This window comes from Anomaloglossus baeobatrachus, chromosome 1 (genome assembly GCF_048569485.1).
Source record: "Anomaloglossus baeobatrachus isolate aAnoBae1 chromosome 1, aAnoBae1.hap1, whole genome shotgun sequence".
Lineage (NCBI taxonomy): Eukaryota > Metazoa > Chordata > Amphibia > Anura > Aromobatidae > Anomaloglossus > Anomaloglossus baeobatrachus.
The window spans coordinates 36540804-36564711 of NC_134353.1; the positions used below are offsets into that span (position 1 = coordinate 36540804).

At 44.5% G+C, this 23908-nt stretch overlaps 1 protein-coding gene across 1 annotated transcript in view; it reads right to left on the reverse strand.

Moving 5' to 3' along the window:
• Nucleotides 1-23908, reverse strand: part of GFRA4 (GDNF family receptor alpha 4) — a 617177-nt gene that overhangs the window by 199249 nt on the left and 394020 nt on the right. The window contains exon 2 of the mRNA XM_075346410.1: nucleotides 19705-19782. Within this exon, the coding sequence (XP_075202525.1) occupies nucleotides 19705-19782 (78 nt within the window). The remainder of the gene's footprint in view (nucleotides 1-19704; nucleotides 19783-23908) is intronic.

The window sequence follows — 23908 nt, forward strand, 5'->3', positions numbered from 1 at the left end:
TCTGCCAGGTTCCTATGTAATACAGATGTAACGGGAGATCAATATTGATCATGGGCAGCGAACATGAATTAATCGGGCGAAGTGAGGAAGTCTGTTTATACTATAATGGGATTGCGCTTGTCACTTGCAATATGTGTCATTATTACACTTGGCGAGATTAGACAGTGTCGCCTCCGCGCCTGTCCGTCCCTTATGCCTTCTGGTGTGTACAATGTAAGATATCTCATTTAATCCTCCCATCGTGACCCTGTGCATTGTACGGGCCATGGCAATGTGACCCCTTTAAATTACCTTCAATCAATAGAGACTAGTTTCTGAGCCACTTTCCGCACCGCGACTCCTACGTTTTCTGTGCAGCAAAGTCCCTAAGGACCGGCGATGTACGTTGTCTGTGTAATTTATATAAAAGCGATACTTAGCGTTCATTATATACCAGATTTACTTCATACGCCAAAGTCTGTGTCTCCTATCTTCTTCTGAGAAGGTGACGGTGGAATCTAGCCACTCACTCGCCAATTAGACTGTTATGTCATATATTGGCCATGCTACCTCTATGACTTTGCATTGTTCTTTTGTAAAGTTTGTTTCTATATCAATTGTATTTTATTGTTAGGTCACAGCAAAAAAAAGATAAAGATCTGAGAGATTTCAAGAGGTACTATGGGGATAGCAGGATACCGGGGTCCCTAAACTAGGGATCTGTAGCGCTAGATTCCCTACAGGGACGCCGACTTAGTTACCGCCCTGGCCAAGTCCCGTTCTCCCCGGCCTTCCACGTCCTCTCATGCTTTCCTCCCCTACTGGTCCCTGTACATGTCACACAGAATTTCCGGGAGTGCAGCTAAGACGTGTGTGCACATAGGCCCTCCTCTTAAAGGACTGGCTTGCTATTTCCAGGAAATGCTTTTGAGCCAATAGCTGAGAAGCACTATGTATTTAAGGCACCCTCCCATTAGGGGAGGTGCCTCGAAACGCCTTTAGTTAGTTAGTCAGTCAGTCTGCTACCTAGCTAGTTGTCAGGTCCTGAGCTCTTGTCCTGTTATCCCTGTGTCCATTTCCAGTACATGCCTTCCTATACCTGTCTATTTCTGCCGTGCCCACCATTCCTGTCTGTACTCACCTGTCCAGCCTGCTTCAGTCACCCCGCCTGTACCTATCTATTCCTGTGTCCGTCACCTGCTCTGGGAGTCAGCTGCCACAGTCCCAGTCACTGCCCTGGGGGTGGTACTTGGTGATCCTTGAGGTCAGCTATCAGCCTGAAGGTATTTAAGACTGTCTCCCCTTAGAGAAGGCGCCTGAGCAACGTTTCCTATCCTTCGTACACTGCTAGTTCTCAGGTCCCTTACCCGCTGCTGTGTCTAGTTCTGTTTTTCAGGTCCTAGTTCTAGTTGCTTGTTCCGCTAACCTGTGTTTCTTCTTAGAGCATGCTTGCTGCCATGTCTGAAATACCTCTTCCGTGCTGCCACGTCTGAGTCACCATCTCTGAGCGACCACGTCTGAGCCTTCACATCTGTGCCGCCACATCTGAGCACATCCGTACTGGACATCTGAGATTCACCAGTCCGTCAGAGCCGACTCCACTGGACCTGGCTGCTATGCATTTAGGCCCGCTTGGGCTGTGCCTGACAATCCCCATATAGGGGTTAGCTCTAGGTTAGTTCCTCCATCCAGTGTATGGCCCAATGGGTCCACTCCCGGACGCTCTCCACCCCTCAACGACCATAAGACATAGTCCATGGTGTTCCTACGATGTCCACTGATTCTGTAGCACAACCTATGGAGTCTTGTTTTGAGAACGATGCTTCATCGGTCACTACCGGTCAGGCTGAGCTCGGCGACAGTGATGACATCAGTAGTGTTACCACTCATCACCGCTCATGGCGGGTCACAGAGGGAACCCGGAATGTCTGACGAGCGGTGACGTCAGTTACCCATTGACTTCCAATATACTTAAGACGAGCACCCGAGCACTCAGATTTTCTTAATTCGAGCAAACATAGAGTTTAGATTTGGCTCGCAGTCCTCACCTAATGTAGTGCGGTCCTCTTATATGTTTTTATACATTAGATTTAATAAATGTCCATTTCTTGCATTCTATTGAATTGGGCCGTGTGTGCGGTAATGACAGGAGTATCAGCGCTTATTGCAGCCTCCGTGTCCTCCTGCCTCACTTTATTGTACATGGGAAACAATTCTCTCCGATGGCGGAGCCTCCGTCACTCTGTAAGGCAATTACCAATCTAATTACCAGATAAAACAATACAATTTTATTTGGTTTCGGCTTGTAATACAGCAGCTTTATACGGTCAGGAAGACGGAACATCTGTCAGTAATTCTGTAAAGCATTTACTCTGCAATTAGTAACACTTTCATATCCGGGAAGAGTATCGTAGAGCAGGAGATGTGCAGAGGACAGGACCCGGCCTCTGGATAATGCGGCCTTACAAGTGAATTTCGGCTGGCGGGGAACCTATCTTACCCTCTGCTCTGCCACACGGAATATACCAGTAAACCCTTCATTAAAGTCTATGCAAGATGTATCCAAACCAGTTAGATCCTTAAAGCGCACCAATCACCAGGACTTTCCTATATAACCTATAGCCAGTTCTATACTGGTGCTATCATGCTGATTCTATACATCCCTTTAGTTGTCAGATAGGATGTATAGGTCTTGAAACACAAGCAAGTAAAGTTTGTAAAACCAGCAGATTTGATTGGCAGCAGCTGAAAGCTGGGGTGGGATTTCATAGTGATTCCCCTTGCCTATCCATTCTCCCCCCGTTATTTATGCTAATTCTATTATAGAATAGTTTTTACTAAGTGGCTAGAAGGAATGTTATACAAAGGTGACCAGAAGGGGAGTGGCCTCATCCAACAGAAAAATAACGTTGCTTCCTGGTATCAGCTATGTTGGCTGAGGCCCCGCCCCTTCTGTAATGTGGGTATGACATCAGCACAGGTCCTTCTAGTCACTTAGTAAAACGATTCTATATTAGAATTAGCATAAATAACAGGGGACGGATGGAAAGACAGGGGGGCGGGAATGACTATGAAAACGCACCACAGGTATCAGCTGATTGGCAGCTGCTGTCATTCCCAGGAAACATTATTTTTCTGTTGGCTGAGGCCCCGCCCCTTCTAGTCACATGGGAATGACAGCACAGGTCCTTCTAGTCACTTAGTAAAATGATTCTATAATACAATTAGCATAAATAACAGGGGAACGACGGAAAGGCAGAAGGCGGGAATGACTATGACAACCCACCCCAGCTATCAGCTGATCGGCAGCTGCTATCATTCAAAAAGCTGCTCATTTTACAAACTTTACTTGCTTGTGTTTCAAAACCTATATATCCTAGCTGACAACTACAGGTATGTATAGAATCAGCATGATAGTGCCAGTATAGCACTGGCTTTAGGTTATATAGGAAAATCCTGACGATTGGTGCCCTTTAATATAAATAATGGAGCCAAGTGCCTAAGTCTTCATCTTTTTGGCTGGATAAGATAGCCAAACAGCCATTGTGGATGCCCAGGTGAGATCACAAAGGTAAGAAGTATATAATTTTGAGGAATATATGTAAACAATAAAATGTTGGGTTCCATTGTAAAATTTTGAAAAGACCCCCATGGAAAATGGTGGGTCCTTTATGAGTCCTCCTCAGTATAGGTCCCTATGGCATAAATCTTGAATTAAGGGTCCATTAAAAGTCATAAAGTCAATGATAACTATGAGAGGTATAAATAGGTAAATGGAACCAGCTTAACCATGAAGTGTGGCTGGTGGAGGCTCCCTAGGTCCCCATGAACTAGTGTTGCAACTTAGTCTGCCAACATCCTTGACTTTGACTACTTTTTGGTGGTGTTTGGCTTCAGGACTCAGCATACAATGACCCAATGAAGGCCAACCACGGGGCACCTAATTTGGCAAATGGTACAATAATTTATGCAGTTGGGATAACACACGTAAAGGTACATGGAGAACATTAATATATTAAGAAATCCTGTCCTCTATTGCATTTGTCATGAAGTATAATTTTATAACCGAGGACCGGGGTTCCTAGACTGACCCTCAGGCTAGGGCGCCCTAGCTGTCCCTTATCATAGAGATACTTCTGATGGTGAAGAGGTCTGGATCACCAACCTAGCCCTGCTCCTGGCCAGCCCTGCTGTAATACACCTTCTCCGTCACCCCAGGGGAGAAGCAGGACAGAAGTGGTTAAACCAACAGAAATAGACAAATGGGGAAACCAAAACTCTAATTCACAGCAATCACTCACAGAGGTATTAGACAACAAGTGATCAGGAGGAAACAAAGAGCAGGGAGGGAATAAACAGATGACAGAAGAATTCCCGTAACACACCAAACAACACTCGGTAATTCACCAGCAACTGGATCACAACAACACATGGACTGGTTTGACAAGCTACTGTTGGCATAGGAAGTCTGTGAGGAATATGGTATTCATACATACCAATCCTAGACTTATACACATCCTGACCTGTATCCAGAGGTCACCAAAATCCAGGAACAAATGGTAGGTAACAAAGTTAATTAGAGTGAGGATGAATTTTCTGAGTTGAGCCAGACCCCCTGGTGACAAAAGTAATTCAGCTAGGGAAGAGGTCGGGCGAGCGCTAGTTTCCGGAAAGCTTCAAAGGCATTTAGCAGTCTGCCTGGCTCCGGGGAAAAAGTTACAATATGGGGGATTGTGTAGCTCCCACAAAGTAGCTTTTGTTACTGAGTTTTCTTAACTTCTATTCTCTCTTCTGTGTCACGTATTAGTACCCTCCAAGACATGACTTTAAATCCTGGTACTACAACTGTAATGAAGCCCACCCAGAGTGTCCAGGAGGTGTGGACCACCACAGATTTCATTTAGGGCTGAAGAAACTGTGATGTCTTTACTCTTTATGTTCACAAGATAGAATGGACTTTCCCAAAGGTCTCCATTGACACTGATGGCTAGCAAGTAAATGGACAGGAAACATTGAGTTGCGGTAGAATGGCCGCTGGCAGTAATGGGGGTCACTACGTGCAGAGGTCAAGTCTGGAAAACGTCAGTCATTAGTGGTAAAAGATGTGGACATATATGCCATCCAAATTATGCAGAAATAACCTAACAAAGAAGAACCCAATAAGCTTTATTGCTCAGGACCAGTGAAACTGAGCACTCTCAAAGATGGCAGCATTAACTGCACACTTTATACAAGGCAGAGCAGTTTTATATACGAGGACTGTCACGATGTGACTGTAGGATAGCAAAGAACAAGGGGCTTCTATATTGTCCCCTACACTAGGGGACCCTAGGATATCTCTGTTCTCAGGGTTACTCCTAATGGTGCAGATGCCTGAGCCTTGTGCAGTCTTGTACAGTTTTATATAAGAGGACAGTCATGATGTAGGATAGCAAGGAACAAGGGGCTACCATACTGTCACCCACGCTAGGGGGCCTTAGGCTATCCCTGTTCTCAGGTTTACCCCTAATGGTGCAGATGCCTGAGTTTTGTGCAGTCTTGTACAGTTTTATATGAGGACAGTCATGATGTAGGATAGCAAGGAACAAGGGGCTACCATACTGTCCCCCACGCTCAGAGACCCTAGGCTATCCCTGTCCTCAGGGTTATCCCTAATGGTGCACATGCCAGAGTCTTGTGCAGTCTTGTACAGTTTTATATAAGAGGACTGATCCAATGTGACTCTAGGATAGCGAAGGACAAGGGGCTTCTATACTGTCCCCAACACCATAGGACCCTAGGCTATCACTGTACTCAAGGTTACCCCTAATGGTGCAGATGCCTGAGTCTTGTGCCCTTATATACTCCTGACCAGAGATAATCTGTTCCCCCACCAGGGAATGGAAGGGGCGGGAATGTAATGGAAACACAGATTTAGACAGATAGGGAAAACAGAAACTCAGACACACTGCAAACTCTCAGAAACAAACAGTGAAATGAAGGAGAAAAGCAAGAGAAGTAAGGCAGCAACAAAAGGACAACAAGGGTTAACTCCACAACTGCTCACAACAATAATGCACAAAACCACTAGTAAGTCTGGATTAAACCACCTCTCCAGACCAGTATAGGCAAGCTATAGCTGCCACTAATGACAGTGTACAGCCAGCATATATAGGAGGGGAATGAATATGACTGGCTCTCCCATAGCATGTGACTAAAGGAGATTAAAAAGCAGACCAGCCGAGATTACTCTTGTCACCATGCCTATGAACTACAAGTCTTTGGGTACATTCCCGAGTCTCCCTGCGCTGATCACAGACATCAGAGAAGTTAGAAGGCAAGAATCTGGAGTATCCACAGATATTGAGAAAGCCAAGAAAGTTGGTGATGCTTGACAAAAACCTCCTTGTGACAAGGACACTGGCCCCAAGGGATAGGTGGGCTCATGGCTGCAAATATAAGCAACCATATCTTCTACAGCCTCCTCGATAGAATTTATCCATGGAAGCCAAACCAGCTAAATGGAAGCCAGGTCCATGGACTAGCTGAGGACCTCAACCTTTAGGAACACTGGTGATTCCATAGATGAACCAGGAATGTTACCATTACACATGCTAACAAAAGAACTAACTTCTTTATTTCCAAAGTAAACACATATATAAATTTCACAATATTAATTTGCTTTGAACCTCTGGGACCTGTTCCTTAAAATTATAATCCCACCCCTGAGGAACCTTGATCATTAATAATCTCCAATCTTTCGGATCACCGGCATACAGGCTCGGCAATTATCACATTTTCATATTTAAGGCATCTTCCATGACTCCTTAGAGGATGATCCCATCCATGTATCCGAGGTCCGTAGAGCTGATACAATGTTTTATCGGTCACCTGAGATTACGGGAGCGCCACAATTAGATGAAGGTACGCGCCATTTCCAGAGAATGGCTGACTATTATACGTCTCATTAAATGCCGAAGGATGTGTCAGCCGTGTAATGGGTTATGACTGGAAAATTTATGAGGTGCTGTCAATATCTCTGAGATCTCACTCGACAAAGAGTGACGACTTGTTAATGTGGAGCTGACATTTCACGTCGCGGTTTTGTTTGAAGAATCAAATTGGTCAAATCTCTAACATGAAAGAGACGGCAACTATTGATCCTCGTAAAAGGACCTGTCACCGGAGGACAACTTGACATCTGATCTTCTAAAAAAAAGTGGCTTTCAGGTTCCTGCTGACACAAATTTGCGGTATCAGGTGATAGATATCTCACATACGAGTGACATGATGGAACGGCTGTCATGTATTCATTACCAAAAATGCTCAATCCGCACTTTCCAATTTCTCAAAATACAAAAGTAAAAACCTCGACAGGCTACGTCTGACAACACATCAACTGAATGGACACCTATAGTATAAACGTCACTGGGCAGAATATCACAAAATCAAATATTTTTTTCCACGCTAATCCACAGAAGCCAAATTCTTTGAAACATGGTAAACCCCTAAGAAAGGTAAGAAAGGTGTAATTCCCATACCGGCGTCCCCACGCTGTCCTGCCCCATTCCCCGGTGGAGATGTCGGCTTGCTCACCTGCCTCGCCCTCCTGGTTGCCTCTTCCCAGGTCCATGCTGCTTTCACCCAAAGCCTGTGTACACCCCAAAGGCTTCCTGGTTCTGCCCGAAGGGTGTGCACCCAACCCCTTTTCTTAAGGGGTAAGCACACCATGACCATGAAGTCCCTCTCAGGTCAGCTGAGAGGTTGCAAGTATTTAAGGCACCTTCCCCTTAAGGGAGGTGCCTGGGCAGCAAATTAGTTATGTTGCTAGTTCTTTTTATTTATATTTCAGTGCTGTGCCAGTTTGTTGATCATCTGCTGCCACTACCATCCACGCCGGCTACCACGATACCCACGACTGCAAGTATCCAAGCATATCGCTACTGCCGTATCTATCCATCCATCGCGGATGGATCCACTACTCTGCCTGCTGCTGCTATTACCAGAGACTGTCCGTTGTCTGTGGTGCCAGCTTCAGGGGTACCGCAGAGCCCCTGGGGCTGCCCTCTGCCGGCTGCTTACCAGCGTGTGTACCTGCTGCCACCTTTGGTGGTTGTAGTGAAGACTCGGCTGCTGGTCCAGTTTGCTTCCCCAAGCAAGTGAATGGTACCTTCAGCCTAGTGGACCCACTAATACAATCCTCGCCCCGCGAACATAACAAAAGCTAACATCATCTCCAAAGTAGTGAAGTGTCTGGGAGTTCTTCCATGTCCCAGAAGAACCATGTAATGTACTATAGATTCATTTTTTTATGAGATGTGACCCAGTGATACGGTAACTACTTTCTTGTAGTCACAAGTGTCAAACCATAAGGTTTAGACAGAAGAAAAAAGGGAAAACATTTTTCCTTTGCTGAAAAGTGAAGGGGTAGATATTACTAATTTCAATTTACTAGGGTATGAAAGTAACCAATCTATTGTTAGTGTTTCTCTGCAGTGTGTTATTATTCACATACAGGTCAGCTATATATGCATATATAGACACACACAGTTATGCTACATATGCACTTATAGACAGACAGATCTACTATGTATGCAAATTTACAGACACACAAACAGTTCTACTAAATACACACATACAGTTAGGTCCAGAAATATTCGGACAGTGACACAATTTTGGCGAGTTGGGCTCTGCATGCCACCACATTGGATTTGAAATGAAACCTCTACAACAGAATTCAAGTGCAGATTGTAACGTTTAATTTGAAGGTTTGAACAAAAATATCTGATAGAAATTGTAGGAATTGTCACATTTCTTTACAAACACTCCACATTTTAGGAGGTCAAAAGTAATTGGACAAATAAACCAAACCCAAACAAAATATTTTTATTTTCAATATTTTGTTGCGAATCCTTTGGAGGCAATCACTGCCTTAAGTCTGGAACCCATGGACATCACCAAACGCTGGGTTTCCTCCTTCTTAATGCTTTGCCAGGCCTTTACAGCCGCAGCCTTCAGGTCTTGCTTGTTTGTGGGTCTTTCCGTCTTAAGTCTGGATTTGAGCAAGTGAAATGCATGCTCAATTGGGTTAAGATCTGGTGATTGACTTGGCCATTGCAGAAGGTTCCACTTTTTTGCACTCATGAACTCCTGGGTAGCTTTGGCTGTATGCTTGGGGTCATTGTCCATCTGTACTATGAAGCGCCGTCCGATCAACTTTGCGGCATTTGGCTGAATCTGGGCTGAAAGTATATCCCGGTACACTTCAGAATTCATCCGGCTACTCTTGTCTGCTGTTATGTCATCAATAAACACAAGTGACCCAGTGCCATTGAAAGCCATGCATGCCCATGCCATCACGTTGCCTCCACCATGTTTTACAGAGGATGTGGTGTGCCTTGGATCATGTGCCGTTCCCTTTCTTCTCCAAACTTTTTTCTTCCCATCATTCTGGTATAGGTTGATCTTGGTCTCATCTGTCCATAGAATACTTTTCCAGAACTGAGCTGGCTTCATGAGGTGTTTTTCAGCAAATGTAACTCTGGCCTGTCTATTTTTGGAATTGATGAATGGTTTGCATCTAGATGTGAACCCTTTGTATTTACTTTCATGGAGTCTTCTCTTTACTGTTGACTTAGAGACAGATACACCTACTTCACTGAGAGTGTTCTGGACTTCAGTTGATGTTGTGAACGGGTTCTTCTTCACCAAAGAAAGTATACGGCGATCATCCACCACTGTTGTCATCCGTGGACGCCCAGGCCTTTTTGAGTTCCCAAGCTCACCAGTCAATTCCTTTTTTCTCAGAATGTACCCGACTGTTGATTTTGCTACTCCAAGCATGTCTGCTATCTCTCTGATGGATTTTTTCTTTTTTTTCAGCCTCAGGATGTTCTGCTTCACCTCAATTGAGAGTTCCTTAGACCGCATGTTGTCTGGTCACAGCAACAGCTTCCAAATGCAAAACCACACACCTGTAATCAACCCCAGACCTTTTAACTACTTCATTGATTACAGGTTAACGAGGGAGACGCCTTCAGAGTTAATTGCAGCCCTTAGAGTCCCTTGTCCAATTACTTTTGGTCCCTTGAAAAAGAGGAGGCTATGCATTACAGAGCTATGATTCCTAAACCCTTTCTCCGATTTGGATGTGAAAACTCTCATATTGCAGCTGGGAGTGTGCACTTTCAGCCCATATTATATATAGAATTGTATTTCTGAACATGTTTTTGTAAACAGCTAAAATAACAAAACTTGTGTCACTGTCCAAATATTTCTGGACCTAACTGTATAAACACACACAGCTCCAATGCATGCGCAGATATGGACACACACAGGTCTGCTACATGCACATATACACACAGGTCTGCTTCATGCACACTACATGCACATATACACACACACACACACACAGGTCTGCTTCATGCACACTACATGCACATATACACACACACACAGGTCTGCTTCATGCACACTACATGCACATATAGACACACACAGGTCTGCTACATGCACACTACATGCACCTATAGACACACAAAGCTCTGCTACATGAACACTACATGCACCCTACATGCACATAGATGTACAGCTCTCCTACATGCACACTACATGCAGCTATAGACACACACAGCTCTGCTACATGCATACTACATGCACATATAGACACACACAGGTCTACTACATGCACACTACATGCACCTATAGACACACACAGCTTAGCTACATGCACCTATAGACACACACAGCTTAGCAACATGCACCTATAGACACACACAGCTCTGCTACATGCAAATATAGACACATACAGGTCTGCTACATGTACATTACATGCGCATATAGATACATACAGCTCTATGTACACCTTTACACACACAGCTCTACTACAAGCACACAACCTGCACAGATGCACACCCTGGCTCCTCTAATACCCGTGATAGATCATCCTTCTTTGCAGGTTAGTGGAGGTTATGTAATGGTGGGAAAATGTTTTATCGACCTACCCTGACTCCTCTGATACTCGTGAATGGATCATTCTTCTTGTCAGACTAGTGTTGGTAAACTAATGGGGATGGAATGATTTCTTGGCCCACCCTGGCTCCTCTGAGACCTATAAATGGATGACTCTTTAATGATAGAGAGGTAGAGTAATGGTGGATAAATATGTTCTTGGCACACCCTGTTGGGTATTGGTATGCTCTGGCTCCTCTGACACCTGTGGACCAATGATCCTTACTATCAGGCTAGTGGAGGTGAAATAATGATGGGGAGATTAGTTCTTGGCACAGACTGGCTCCTCTGATACCTGCGGATGGATAACCCCTTCATATCACTCTGATGGAGGTGGAGTAATGGTGTGGTGAATGTTTTCTTGATGCACCTGGCCTCTGCTGAAGCCAAAGTATGGATGACCCCATCCTATCAGCCTGGTGGAGTAATGGTGTGGGGAATGTTTTCTTGATGTACCTTATATCTCCTGAAGCCAAAGTATGGATGACCCCATCCTATCAGCCTGGTGGAGTAATGGTGTGGTGAATGTTATCTTGATGCACCTGGCCTCTCCTGAAGCCAAAGTATGGATGACCCCATCCTATCATCCTGGTGGAGTAATGGTGTGGGGAATGTTTTCTTGATGCACCTGGCCTCTCCTGAAGTCAAAGGATGGAGGACCCGATCCTATCATCCTGGTGGAGTAATGGTGTGGGGAATGTTTTCTTGATGTACCTTATATCTCCTGAATCCAAAGGATGGAGGACCCCATCCTATTAGCCTGGTGGAGTAATGGTGTGGGGAATGTTTTCTTGATGTACCTTGTATCTCCTGAAGCCAAAGGAAGGAGGTCCCCATCCTATCAGCCTAGTGGAGTATTGGTGTGGGGAATGTTTTCTTGGCCCACCCTGGCTATGGATTGTCGTTTGGGCAGTAGGGTTTATCTAAGCATCATGTCCGACCAAGTGCTTTCCATCATGTTAGAAGGACAATCCACCACACCATAAGGGTCATTTCGGCATGGGACAACTCCAGGAACATAACAGTGAGGTTTTCTTCTGTCTTTAGCCATTACAGTCCGCAGATCTTTATCCCACAGGGTTGCTTGGGTCATGTCATACCTCCATCCAATGTTAAAAGCTATGCTGTCCTTGATGGACGCCATTCCTGAAGACCGATTTCACCATCTAGTGCATTCTATGCCATTATGAAGGCATAGGTGAAGACCAAAGACGGTCCAGTGCTACTACATGGAGGTCTCTAAGCAATGTATGTACAAGGCTCTTAACTTCAAGCATGCAGTCCTTTTGCCTTAAAGACACATAACCTTTATGCTGGTGCTGTGTAAACTGTGAGGGTTTCAGGCTTTGTGGATGAAATACAGGCCGTAAACTGCAGCCACATTATTGCCGCCTGCGTGCAGCCTGAACAAACCTTATTAGCATTACCCGACCTTCAGATCTGGGACGTTTTGTATCTAATGACTTTAGGCATATTTTTTCTAACTTTTGCATTAATGTTACCTTGTTATCAGATTAGTCAATGACTGTGGACAACGTTTATGTTATTTTGTAGATAAATGGGCTGTTGGTTGTCTGAAGACCATTTATGTATCAGTATTGCCACTATAGTCATGCGGTGAAGTTAGGCCACTTCATGATTTCTACTAAAAATGTAAATTATACAGTTTTTCATTTTAATCTCAGAAGGTGAAGCTTCTGAAGCAACCCTGTGAACTGTTCTGTGTCCAGCCATTACACAAAGCAGCTCTTTCTTCCCCTCTCGCAGCAGCTCAGGAAGCACCAATCCTTGAGCTCTTATCCCATCATAATCAAACCCCTCTATATACAATATATATGACACTCTACAGTCCCTGACAGAAGTTCTGTCGCTTATCCATGTTATATAAATAAAAGCTTATAACCTGACTTCAAATTCATCCATTGGTTTTATAAATTACACTTTTGAAAGCTGAAACCCTCCCAAAGTTGGTTTAGGTTATGAAAATAAAGTTGCTGCAAAGCTGAAATGTTCATCAATTAATGAACACAGAAAGGTCAGATTTTGGCAAGACAAAAGTTTTGTCGCCTTGTGATATAATGCACCCAATCCTAGTTTACATCCTCACCTGTGCTCACTAAATGATCGCTTAATTAGTGGGTGTGTATAAAAAGAAACCCAGCACCCCAGACTTTCTCTTGAACTACAACTTGACCTCTGACAATTTGCCAAAAATCCATCCTGCGACCAAAGCCTTGATTATCAAGAGGATGAAGACCAGATCCACTGCAGAGGTGGCTGCACCTTTAATGTGTCTCAGCGTCAAGTACAAAGAATTAAAAAAAGATTTGAAGAGACTGGAGATGTTTTTGACAAGCCCAGGTCCGGCACACCCCGCAAGACAACTGCTCAGGAGGAACGTTTGTTGGTTAGAAAATCCAAAGCCAGACCCTCTTCCACTGCAGCAGAGCTCCAACAGGCCTGGTCACCTCAAGTCCCTGTGTCAACTAGAACAGTTTGTAGGATTCTCTCTCGAAATGGCCTCCATGGTCGAATCAGTGCCCAGAAGCCACCACTAAACAAAAGGCAAATAAAAAACCATGTGGCATTTGCCAAGTCCCACAGACAGATGGTCACTGGAAATGTGGCAGAAGGTGGATTTCTCTGATGAATCTTCAGTTGAATTACACCACAGCCGCTGCAAATACTGCAGGAGACCTACTGGAGCCCATATGGATCCAGAAAACAATTAAGTTTGGTGGTGGAAAGATCATGGGCTGGGGTTACATTCAGTATGGGGGTGTGCGAAACATTTGCAAGGTGGAAGGCAATATCAATAGCCTAAAACATCAAGACGTATTAGCTACCTCTTACATTTCCAATCATAAAATGGGTCAAATTCTGCAGCAGGATGGTGCTCCATCTCATACATCCATCTCTACAACAAAGTTCCTCCTGGCAAAGAAGATCAAGGTTCTCAAGGACTGGCCAGCCCAGTCACCAGAGATGACCATTATTGAGCATGTTTGGGGTAGGATGAAAGAGGAAGCTTGGAAGACAAAACCAAAGAGTCTAGATGAACACTGGGAGGCATGTAAGACTGCATTCTGTGCTATTCCTGATGACTTCATCAATAAATTGTATGAATCATAGTTGAACCGCATGGATGCCGTCCTTCAAGCTCATGGAATCACAACTGAGTTTACTGTTCCTGTGTATGAGGAACTTAAGTGAGATAACTTTTGAGCAATGGCTGGTCTTCCGACAGCTCTCTATTTTGTATGGGGCCTTTAGAGTCATCATGGCTGGATCAGAAATGATATTTATGGGGCAGTGTTGTTTGTTGGTGCCCCTTTTATACTCAGCCCCATTACTGTAGCTATGGACTGCTCCACCTATATGCATTAGCTGGTATGTTTCTGTGGATATACTGTGTTTATACAATAAAAGCCCCTTCTAAATAGAGCGTGCATCCCCGGTGTGAATACATTTGCATCCTTGTTTGCAGTGATCCTTTCTAGGTAACATATTGTATCTGTTTTTTAAGCCATCGTTTACACTGGCTGGTGGCAATTAAGCTATAAAAGAAGTATTTAATGCAGGGTATTGATCTGAAAGGTATGACGTAGGTGAGCACAATACGGGAAGGTCCTCCATGGGTCACGCAATGATGAGTCACTACGTGGCGGTATATTATTACCCTGATTCTCTGGCAGATGCTCTTATTCAATATCAGGCTCTCATTGATATAGAACAATGGACGGTGCGAAAACAAGAGCAAGTGTTACTGAATGCATTACATTAACTATTCCCTATATATATATATATATATACATACTGCCTGCACCAGGAGAACAAAGTGCCAGAGGGTGAGAGGCAGCACTGCACCTGAGCCCCGGTGCCTGGAGGGAGCAAAGACCAGATGGAAACTAACAGTGCTGTAAATAGCAGACACAGACCTTTACATTGTACCTGCCCATTTACATGAAAACCTATAGAAAAGCAAAGTGTTCCCCCTGCACCACAAAAAATTAAATATGGAGCACATACCAGTGTAATATGTGCAGGAGCTGTCCTGATTCTCATACCCTGTAACTTGCCATCCAGTCTTTATCAGCATTCTGCCAGCACTATGAGTGCTTGAATTTCCTTCCCACACTTCCCAGCATGCACTGCTCCATCCATAGTATACTTGCTTCATTTCCACCATACTGAAAGCCGCGCTCTCTAGAATGCTTATATACATATATAGGAGTAGAGAGAAAAAGACTGTCACAATGCGTATAAACAGAGAAAGGCCCGATTCCACTTTATATAGAGAGACAAAGACCCATCATCACAACCTGAAGAGAGACAAAAGCCGTCCCCTGATTACTGTACAGTGACTAAGGTCCGCCCCTGATTACTGTGCAGTGACAAAGGCCCGCCCCTGATTACTGTGCAGTGACAAAGGCCCACCCCTGATTACTGTGCAGTGACAAAGGCCCGCCCCTGATTACTGTACAGTGACTAAGGTCCGCCCCTGCTTACTGTGCAGTGACAAAGGCCTGCCCCTGATTACTGTGCAGTGACAAAGGCCCGCCCCTGATTACTGTGCAGTGACAATGGCCCACCCTTGATTACTGCGCAGTGACAAAGGCCCACCCCTGATTACTGCGCAGTGACAAAGGCTCACCCCTGATTACTGTACAGTGACAAAGGCTCACCCCTGCTTACTGCGCAGTGACAAAGGCCCACCCCTGCTTACTGTACAAAGGCCCGCCCCGTTTACTGTACAAAGGTCCACCCCTGCTTAATGTACAGACATAGGGCCGCCTCGATTACTGTACAGAGAAAGATCCGCCCCCACTTACTGTACAGACAAAGACCCACCCCCGCATAATGTACAGAAACAAAGGACTGCCTGCTTACAGTACAGAGACAAAGGACTGCCCACTTACAGTACAGAGACAAAGGACTGCCCGCTTACAGTACAGAGACAAAGGACTGCCCCGATTTCTGTACAGAGACAAAAGACTGCCCCGGTAACTGTACAGACACAAAGACTTGTCCTCACTTACTGTACAGAAAGAAACCCACCCCCACTTCCTGTACAGAGACAAAGACCCACCCCCGCTTCCTGTAGAGAAACAAAGACCCACCACCGCTTCCTGTAGAGACAAAGACCCCCCCGGTTCCTGTAGAGACAAAGACCCACCCCACTTCCTGTAGAGAGACAAAGACCCACCTCAATTCCTGTAGAGAGACAAAGACCTGCCCCACTTCCAGTAGAGAGACAAAGACATACCCCACTTCCTGTAGAGAGACAAAGACCCGCCTCCACTTCCTGTAGAGAGACAAAGACCCACCCCCACTTCCTGTAGTGAGATAAAGACCCACCCACACTTTCTGTAGAGAGATAAAGACCCATCCCCACTTCCTGTAGAGAGACAAAGACCCACCCCACTTCCTGTAGAGAGACAAAGACCCGCCCCCACTTTCTATAGAGGGACAAAGACCCGCCCCACTTCCTGTAGAGAGTCAAAGACCCACCCCACTTCCTGTAGAGAGATAAAGATCCACCCCCACTTCCTGTAGAGAGACAAAGACCCACCCCCACTTCCTGTAGAGAGACAAAGACCCACCCCCACTTCCTGTAGAGAGACAAAGACCCGCCCCCACTTCCTGTAGAGAGACAAAGACCCGCCCCCACTTCCTGTAGAGAGAAAAAGATCCGCCCCCACTTCCTGTAGAGACAAAAACCCTCCCCCACTTCCTGTAGAGACAAAGACCCGCCCCCACTTCCTGTAGAGACAAAGACCCGCCCCCACTTCCTGTAGAGACAAAGACCCGCCCCCACTTCCTGTAGAGACACAAAGACCCGCCCCCACTTCCTGTAGAGAGACAAAGACCCGCCCCACTTCCCGTAGAGAGACAAAGACCCGCCCCACTTCCTGTAGAGACACAAAGACCCGCCCCCACTTCCTGTAGAGAGACAAAGACCCGCCCCCACTTCCCGTAGAGAGACAAAGACCCGCCCCACTTCCCGTAGAGAGACAAAGACCCGCCCCACTTCCTGTAGAGAGACAAAGACATACCCCACTTCCTGTAGAGCGAAAAAGAGCCGCCCCCACTTCCTGTAGAGAGACAAAGACCCATTATACTTCATGAAGAGAGGCAAATACTCACCCCCAATACCTATAGAGAGAGACAAGCCCCCCACTTCTTGTAGACAAAGACAAAAAATACGGGGTTTGAAGATCTGTATAAATAAATGGAGTTCCATGCATTATAGAGGTGCAGGTGCTCATTTTTCAGATTACACTTTGCGCTACTTTCAGTTTTTACTTATATAATTTTTTTCAGTGGTGGAAAACATTTTTTTAAGTTGTTCATCATTTACCTAAATAGATTAAAAATGCCGCCACTAATAATAAACTCCATGTCTGACCTGTGCTTGTAGCTAAAAAAAAGCAGTTTCCATATTAATAGCGACATAATACTGGAGGATCTCAGCCCTCCCCGCGCTATAAACTCCATCTACCTGGCATTGTTCCTCCATGGGAAAAACTAAAAATATAAAATCAATCAGTCTAAGATAATATCGCTAAGCACCGACTATCCTGTAACCATCACACAGCATCACACAGCAGAGCGGTATTATTATATTTTAATCTCCTACATTACATCATAACATTATAAAATAATAAAGATCTTAGATAATATCATATTTAGCCACTTTGTAACTACAAGACATATCCTGTACTGATCCTGAGTTACCTCCTGTATTATACTCCAGAGCTGCACTCACTATTCTGCTGGTGCAATCACTGTGTACATACATTACATTACTGATCCTGAGTTACCTCCTGTATTATACTCCAGAGCTGCACTCACTATTCTGCTGGTGCAGTCACTGTGTACATACATTATATTACTGATCCTGAGTTACCTCCTGTATTATACTTCAGAGCTGCACTCACTATTCTGCTGGTGCAGTCACTGTGTACATACATTACATTACTGATCCTGAGTTACCTCCTGTATTATACTTCAGAGCTGCACTCACTATTCTGCTGGTGCAGTCACTGTGTACATACATTACATTACTGATCCTGAGTTACCTCCTGTATTATACTCCAGAGCTGCACTCACTATTCTGCTGGTGCAGTCACTGTGTACATACATTACATTACTAATCCTGTATTATACTCCAGAGCTGCACTCACTATTCTGCTGGTGCAGTCACTGTGTACATACATTACATTACTGATCCTGAGTTACCTCCTGTATTATACTCCAGAGCTGCACTCACTATTCTGCTGGTGCAGTCACTGTGTACTTACCTTACATTATGGATCCTGAGTTAAATCCTGTATTATACACATTGTACACAGTGACTGGACCAGCAGAATAGTGAGTGCAGGTCTGGAGTATAATACATGATGTAACTCAGGATCAGTAATGTAATGTATGTACACAGTGACTGCACCAGCAGAATAGTGAGTGCAGCTCTGGGGTATATACAGGAGGTAACTCAGGATCAGTAATGTAATGTATGTACACAGTGACTGCACCAGCAGAATAGTGAGTGCAGCCCTGGAGTATAATACAGGAGGTAACTCAGGATCAGTAATGTAATGTATGTACACAGTGACTGCACCAGCAGAATAGTGAGTGCAGCTCTAGAGTATAATACAGGTTCAGTAATGTGATATACAGAGATATTGGGGTCTGTTCTTATCTGCATTGTATGGCATTCTGGGGGATCTGTAGGATCCCCTTTGTGTATAGTGGTTGGTGTCCGTGTTGTGATTGCTGTGCGGCTGCGCTGCGGTTTCCAGAATATATGGAGACTCTGATAAAAACACGGCCGGGTCTAACACTAAATAACTTTTAAAATGTAATTTGCAAAATATTCCCTTTACATCGCGGCAGAGTGGAGCTTCCATATGTATGTTACCTGGAGCGCTGCGTGTTACACTCCGGAATAATACAGCCCCTCAGGCCTCCCTTCCAAACACCGTCACCCCCCAAAAAAGCCCCGCGCTCTGCAGCCTCCATCTTCTTATGAATCAGTGTTAACCTTTTTTGTGCTGCAAATTTATGCACATTGCCAAAGCTTAATACAAAAATGCTAAAAAAAAAAAAAAAATCCCTCCGATTAATATATTCGTTGCCAGACAGGTGTCCTCACAGCAGATCTGCACCTTGCTAAATTATTCCTGTTGATTAACACATTTGGAAAGATTTTTATTTATATATATATTTATTTTTATATATTTTTTTTTACATTTTTTTTTTTTTTTAACTGAATGCATACAGGCTAAATCGTGCACATTTATCTGGAAAGGTGGCCGCTTATCTGCACACTCCAGGTTTACCCAGCCGGGGAAAGGCGCTGCAGTGGCGCTAGTGGAAATGTCACGAGGACGGCCGATGGAAAGTAGGGAGGCATAATGATAAACCTATAGATTGGCATGCCGCTATTCATGACACATGTTGCACAGATTACACTCTAATGCTCCACAGAGATAATAGCTTTTGCAGAAAGAAGTCATTATATTTCCTATTCACCGGCTCCTTACATGGAAAAAGTCTTAACCATCATTGTAAATACTAATTTTTTTCCTCCTCCTACCCCCCCCAATATTGTCGTATCCCAGGGTCTATAGAAGCGATCGCTACCTCCCAGAAGGAAGACATTGATTTCCCTATTCACTCGGAACAATTCGACTTAAAAAAATAAAAAGATACAATTCATTAAAATAAAGAAACCTTTTGTCTTTTGTCTGTTGCTCGCCGAGACTTCGGAGGCCGTTTTTCTTCGGTTGCTCCTTTGGCCGCTGCTTGAAGCTGCAAAAAAAAAAAAGGAAATTTTTGCATTAAAACTATTTTTGGGGGGGGGTCAATCAAGATAATAATGGGGCGGTGTAATTTTTGCACTTTTTTTTTTTACTGCAAAAGAGAAGGCAAAAAAATAGAAGCGTGCGCCGCCTTTATGTTACAACTCAGCGGCACATTTAGGTATTGTATGGGGCTAAGCGAGCGCTGAAAAGGATAAAATGCAGGGTTATATACAGGCGCGCACAGCGGGGCAGCGGTACAATGAGGTGTCAGGCTAAAATACTCAGCACGGGACGCAGATGGATTCAATAAAACCAGGCATTTACATTTATGGTGATTAATTAAATCCGGGACACGGTCCGGCCGGTGCAGGGGACAGGGGCCCGGAGCTCTGCGGTTTTTATTTTATTTTATTTTCTAGTTTACATATTTAAAACTGTATAAATGAGAAATGTTTGTTCGATCGCGTTCTGTGACCATGAAGATATGCAGAATATAGGAATTCATAGCTCTGCTGTAGCCCACCTGACAAATATCCAGGGTAACTATCAGAAAAGCCAATATATTACCTCAAACATCCAAACAGTTTCTGTGTATGTGTCTCTGTGTGTGCCTTTTTGTCTGAGTCTCTTGCTCTGTATGTCTTTCAGTGTGTGTTTTTGTGTGTGTGTGTGTCTTTCTCTGAATGTGTCTCTTTCTGTGTGTGTCTCTTTCGGTGTGTGTCTTTCTGTGTCTCTTTCTCTGTGTGTCTCTTTCTCTGTGTGTGTGTCTCTTTCTGTCTGCATGTCTCTTTCTGTGTGTGTTTCTGTGTGTCTCTCTCTTTCTGTGTGTCTCTCTCTTTCTGTGTGTCTCTCTCTTTCAGTGTGTCTCTCTTTCTGTGTGTGTCATTTTCTATGTATGTGTCTCTTTGTTTGTGTTTCTATCTGTATATGTGTATATTTCTGAGAATGTGTCTCTTTTTGTGTGTGTCTCTTTCTGTGTATGTGTCTTTCTTGTGTATGTGTCTCTTTCTGCGTGTGTGTCTCTTTCTGCGTGTGTGTCTCTTTCTGCATGTGTGTCTCTTTCTGCGTGTGTGTCTCTTTCTGCGTGTGTGTCTCTTTCTACGTGTGTGTCTCTTTCTGCGTGTGTGTCTCTTTCTGCGTATGTGTCTCTTTCTGCGTGTGTGTCTCTTTCTGCGTGTGTGTCTCTTTCTGCGTGTGTGTCTCTTTCTGCGTGTGTGTCTCTTTCTGCGTATGTGTCTCTTTCTGCGTGTGTGTCTCTTTCTGCGTGTGTGTCTCTTTCTGCGTGTGTGTCTCTTTCTGCGTATGTGTCTCTTTCTGTGTGTGTCTCTTTCTGTGTGTGTGTCTCTTTCTGTGTGTGTGTCTCTTTCTGCGTATGTGTCTCTTTCTGCGTGTGTGTCTCTTTCTGCGTGTGTGTCTCTTTCTGCGTGTGTGTCTCTTTCTGCGTGTGTGTCTCTTTCTGCGTGTGTGTCTCTTTCTGCGTGTGTGTCTCTTTCTGCATATGTGTCTCTTTCTGCGTGTGTGTCTCTTTCTGCGTGTGTGTCTCTTTCTGCATATGTGTCTCTTTCTGCGTATGTGTCTCTTTCTGTGTGTGTCTCTTTCTGTGTGTGTGTCTCTTTCTGCATGTGTGTCTCTTTCTGCGTGTGTGTCTCTTTCTGTGTGTGTGTCTCTTTCTGTGTGTGTGTCTCTTTCTGCATATGTGTCTCTTTCTGCGTATGTGTCTCTTTCTGCATGTGTGTCTCTTTCTGTGTGTGTCTCTTTCTGTGTGTGTGTCTCTTTCTGTGTGTGTGTCTCTTTCTGCATATGTGTCTCTTTCTGTGTGTGTGTCTCTTTCTGCATATGTGTCTCTTTCTGCGTATGTGTCTCTTTCTGCATGTGTGTCTCTTTCTGCGTATGTGTCTCTTTCTGTGTGTGTCTCTTTCTGTGTGTGTGTCTCTTTCTGCATGTGTGTCTCTTTCTGCGTGTGTGTCTCTTTCTGTGTGTGTGTCTCTTTCTGTGTGTGTGTCTCTTTCTGCATATGTGTCTCTTTCTGCGTATGTGTCTCTTTCTGCATGTGTGTCTCTTTCTGTGTGTGTCTCTTTCTGTGTGTGTGTCTCTTTCTGTGTGTGTGTCTCTTTCTGCATATGTGTCTCTTTCTGTGTGTGTGTCTCTTTCTGTGTGTGTGTCTCTTTCTGTGTGTGTGTCTCTTTCTGCATATGTGTCTCTTTCTGTGTGTGTGTCTCTTTCTGCATGTGTGTCTCTTTCTGTGTGTGTGTCTCTTTCTGCATATGTGTCTCTTTCTGCGTATGTGTCTCTTTCTGTGTGTGTGTCTCTTTCTGCATGTGTGTCTCTTTCTGTGTGTGTGTCTCTTTCTGCATGTGTGTCTCTTTCTGCGTGTGTGTCTCTTTCTGTGTGTGTGTCTCTTTCTGTGTGTGTGTCTCTTTCTGCATATGTGTCTCTTTCTGCGTATGTGTCTCTTTCTGTGTGTGTGTCTCTTTCTGCATGTGTGTCTCTTTCTGTGTGTGTGTCTCTTTCTGTGTGTGTGTCTCTTTCTGCATATGTGTCTCTTTCTGCGTATGTGTCTCTTTCTGCGTATGTGTCTCTTTCTGCGTATGTGTCTCTTTCTGCGTATGTGTCTCTTTCTGCGTGTGTGTCTCTTTCTGTGTGTGTGTCTCTTTCTGTGTGTGTGTCTCTTTCTGCATATGTGTCTCTTTCTGCGTATGTGTCTCTTTCTGTGTGTGTGTCTCTTTCTGCATATGTGTCTCTTTCTGCGTATGTGTCTCTTTCTGTGTGTGTCTCTTTCTGTGTGTGTGTCTCTTTCTGCATGTGTGTCTCTTTCTGCGTGTGTGTCTCTTTCTGTGTGTGTGTCTCTTTCTGTGTGTGTGTCTCTTTCTGCATATGTGTCTCTTTCTGCGTATGTGTCTCTTTCTGCATGTGTGTCTCTTTCTGTGTGTGTCTCTTTCTGTGTGTGTGTCTCTTTCTGTGTGTGTGTCTCTTTCTGCATATGTGTCTCTTTCTGTGTGTGTGTCTCTTTCTGCATATGTGTCTCTTTCTGCGTATGTGTCTCTTTCTGCATGTGTGTCTCTTTCTGCGTATGTGTCTCTTTCTGTGTGTGTCTCTTTCTGTGTGTGTGTCTCTTTCTGCATGTGTGTCTCTTTCTGCGTGTGTGTCTCTTTCTGTGTGTGTGTCTCTTTCTGTGTGTGTGTCTCTTTCTGCATATGTGTCTCTTTCTGCGTATGTGTCTCTTTCTGCATGTGTGTCTCTTTCTGTGTGTGTCTCTTTCTGTGTGTGTGTCTCTTTCTGTGTGTGTGTCTCTTTCTGCATATGTGTCTCTTTCTGTGTGTGTGTCTCTTTCTGTGTGTGTGTCTCTTTCTGTGTGTGTGTCTCTTTCTGCATATGTGTCTCTTTCTGTGTGTGTGTCTCTTTCTGCATGTGTGTCTCTTTCTGTGTGTGTGTCTCTTTCTGCATATGTGTCTCTTTCTGCGTATGTGTCTCTTTCTGTGTGTGTGTCTCTTTCTGCATGTGTGTCTCTTTCTGTGTGTGTGTCTCTTTCTGCATGTGTGTCTCTTTCTGCGTGTGTGTCTCTTTCTGTGTGTGTGTCTCTTTCTGTGTGTGTGTCTCTTTCTGCATATGTGTCTCTTTCTGCGTATGTGTCTCTTTCTGTGTGTGTGTCTCTTTCTGCATGTGTGTCTCTTTCTGTGTGTGTGTCTCTTTCTGTGTGTGTGTCTCTTTCTGCATATGTGTCTCTTTCTGCGTATGTGTCTCTTTCTGCGTATGTGTCTCTTTCTGCGTATGTGTCTCTTTCTGCGTATGTGTCTCTTTCTGCGTGTGTGTCTCTTTCTGTGTGTGTGTCTCTTTCTGTGTGTGTGTCTCTTTCTGCATATGTGTCTCTTTCTGCGTATGTGTCTCTTTCTGTGTGTGTGTCTCTTTCTGCATGTGTGTCTCTTTCTGCATGTGTGTCTCTTTCTGCATATGTGTCTCTTTCTGCGTGTGTGTCTCTTTCTGCGTGTGTGTCTCTTTCTGCATATGTGTCTCTTTCTGCGTATGTGTCTCTTTCTGCGTGTGTGTCTCTTTCTGTGTGTGTGTCTCTTTCTGCATATGTGTCTCTTTCTGCGTATGTGTCTCTTTCTGCGTATGTGTCTCTTTCTGCGTATGTG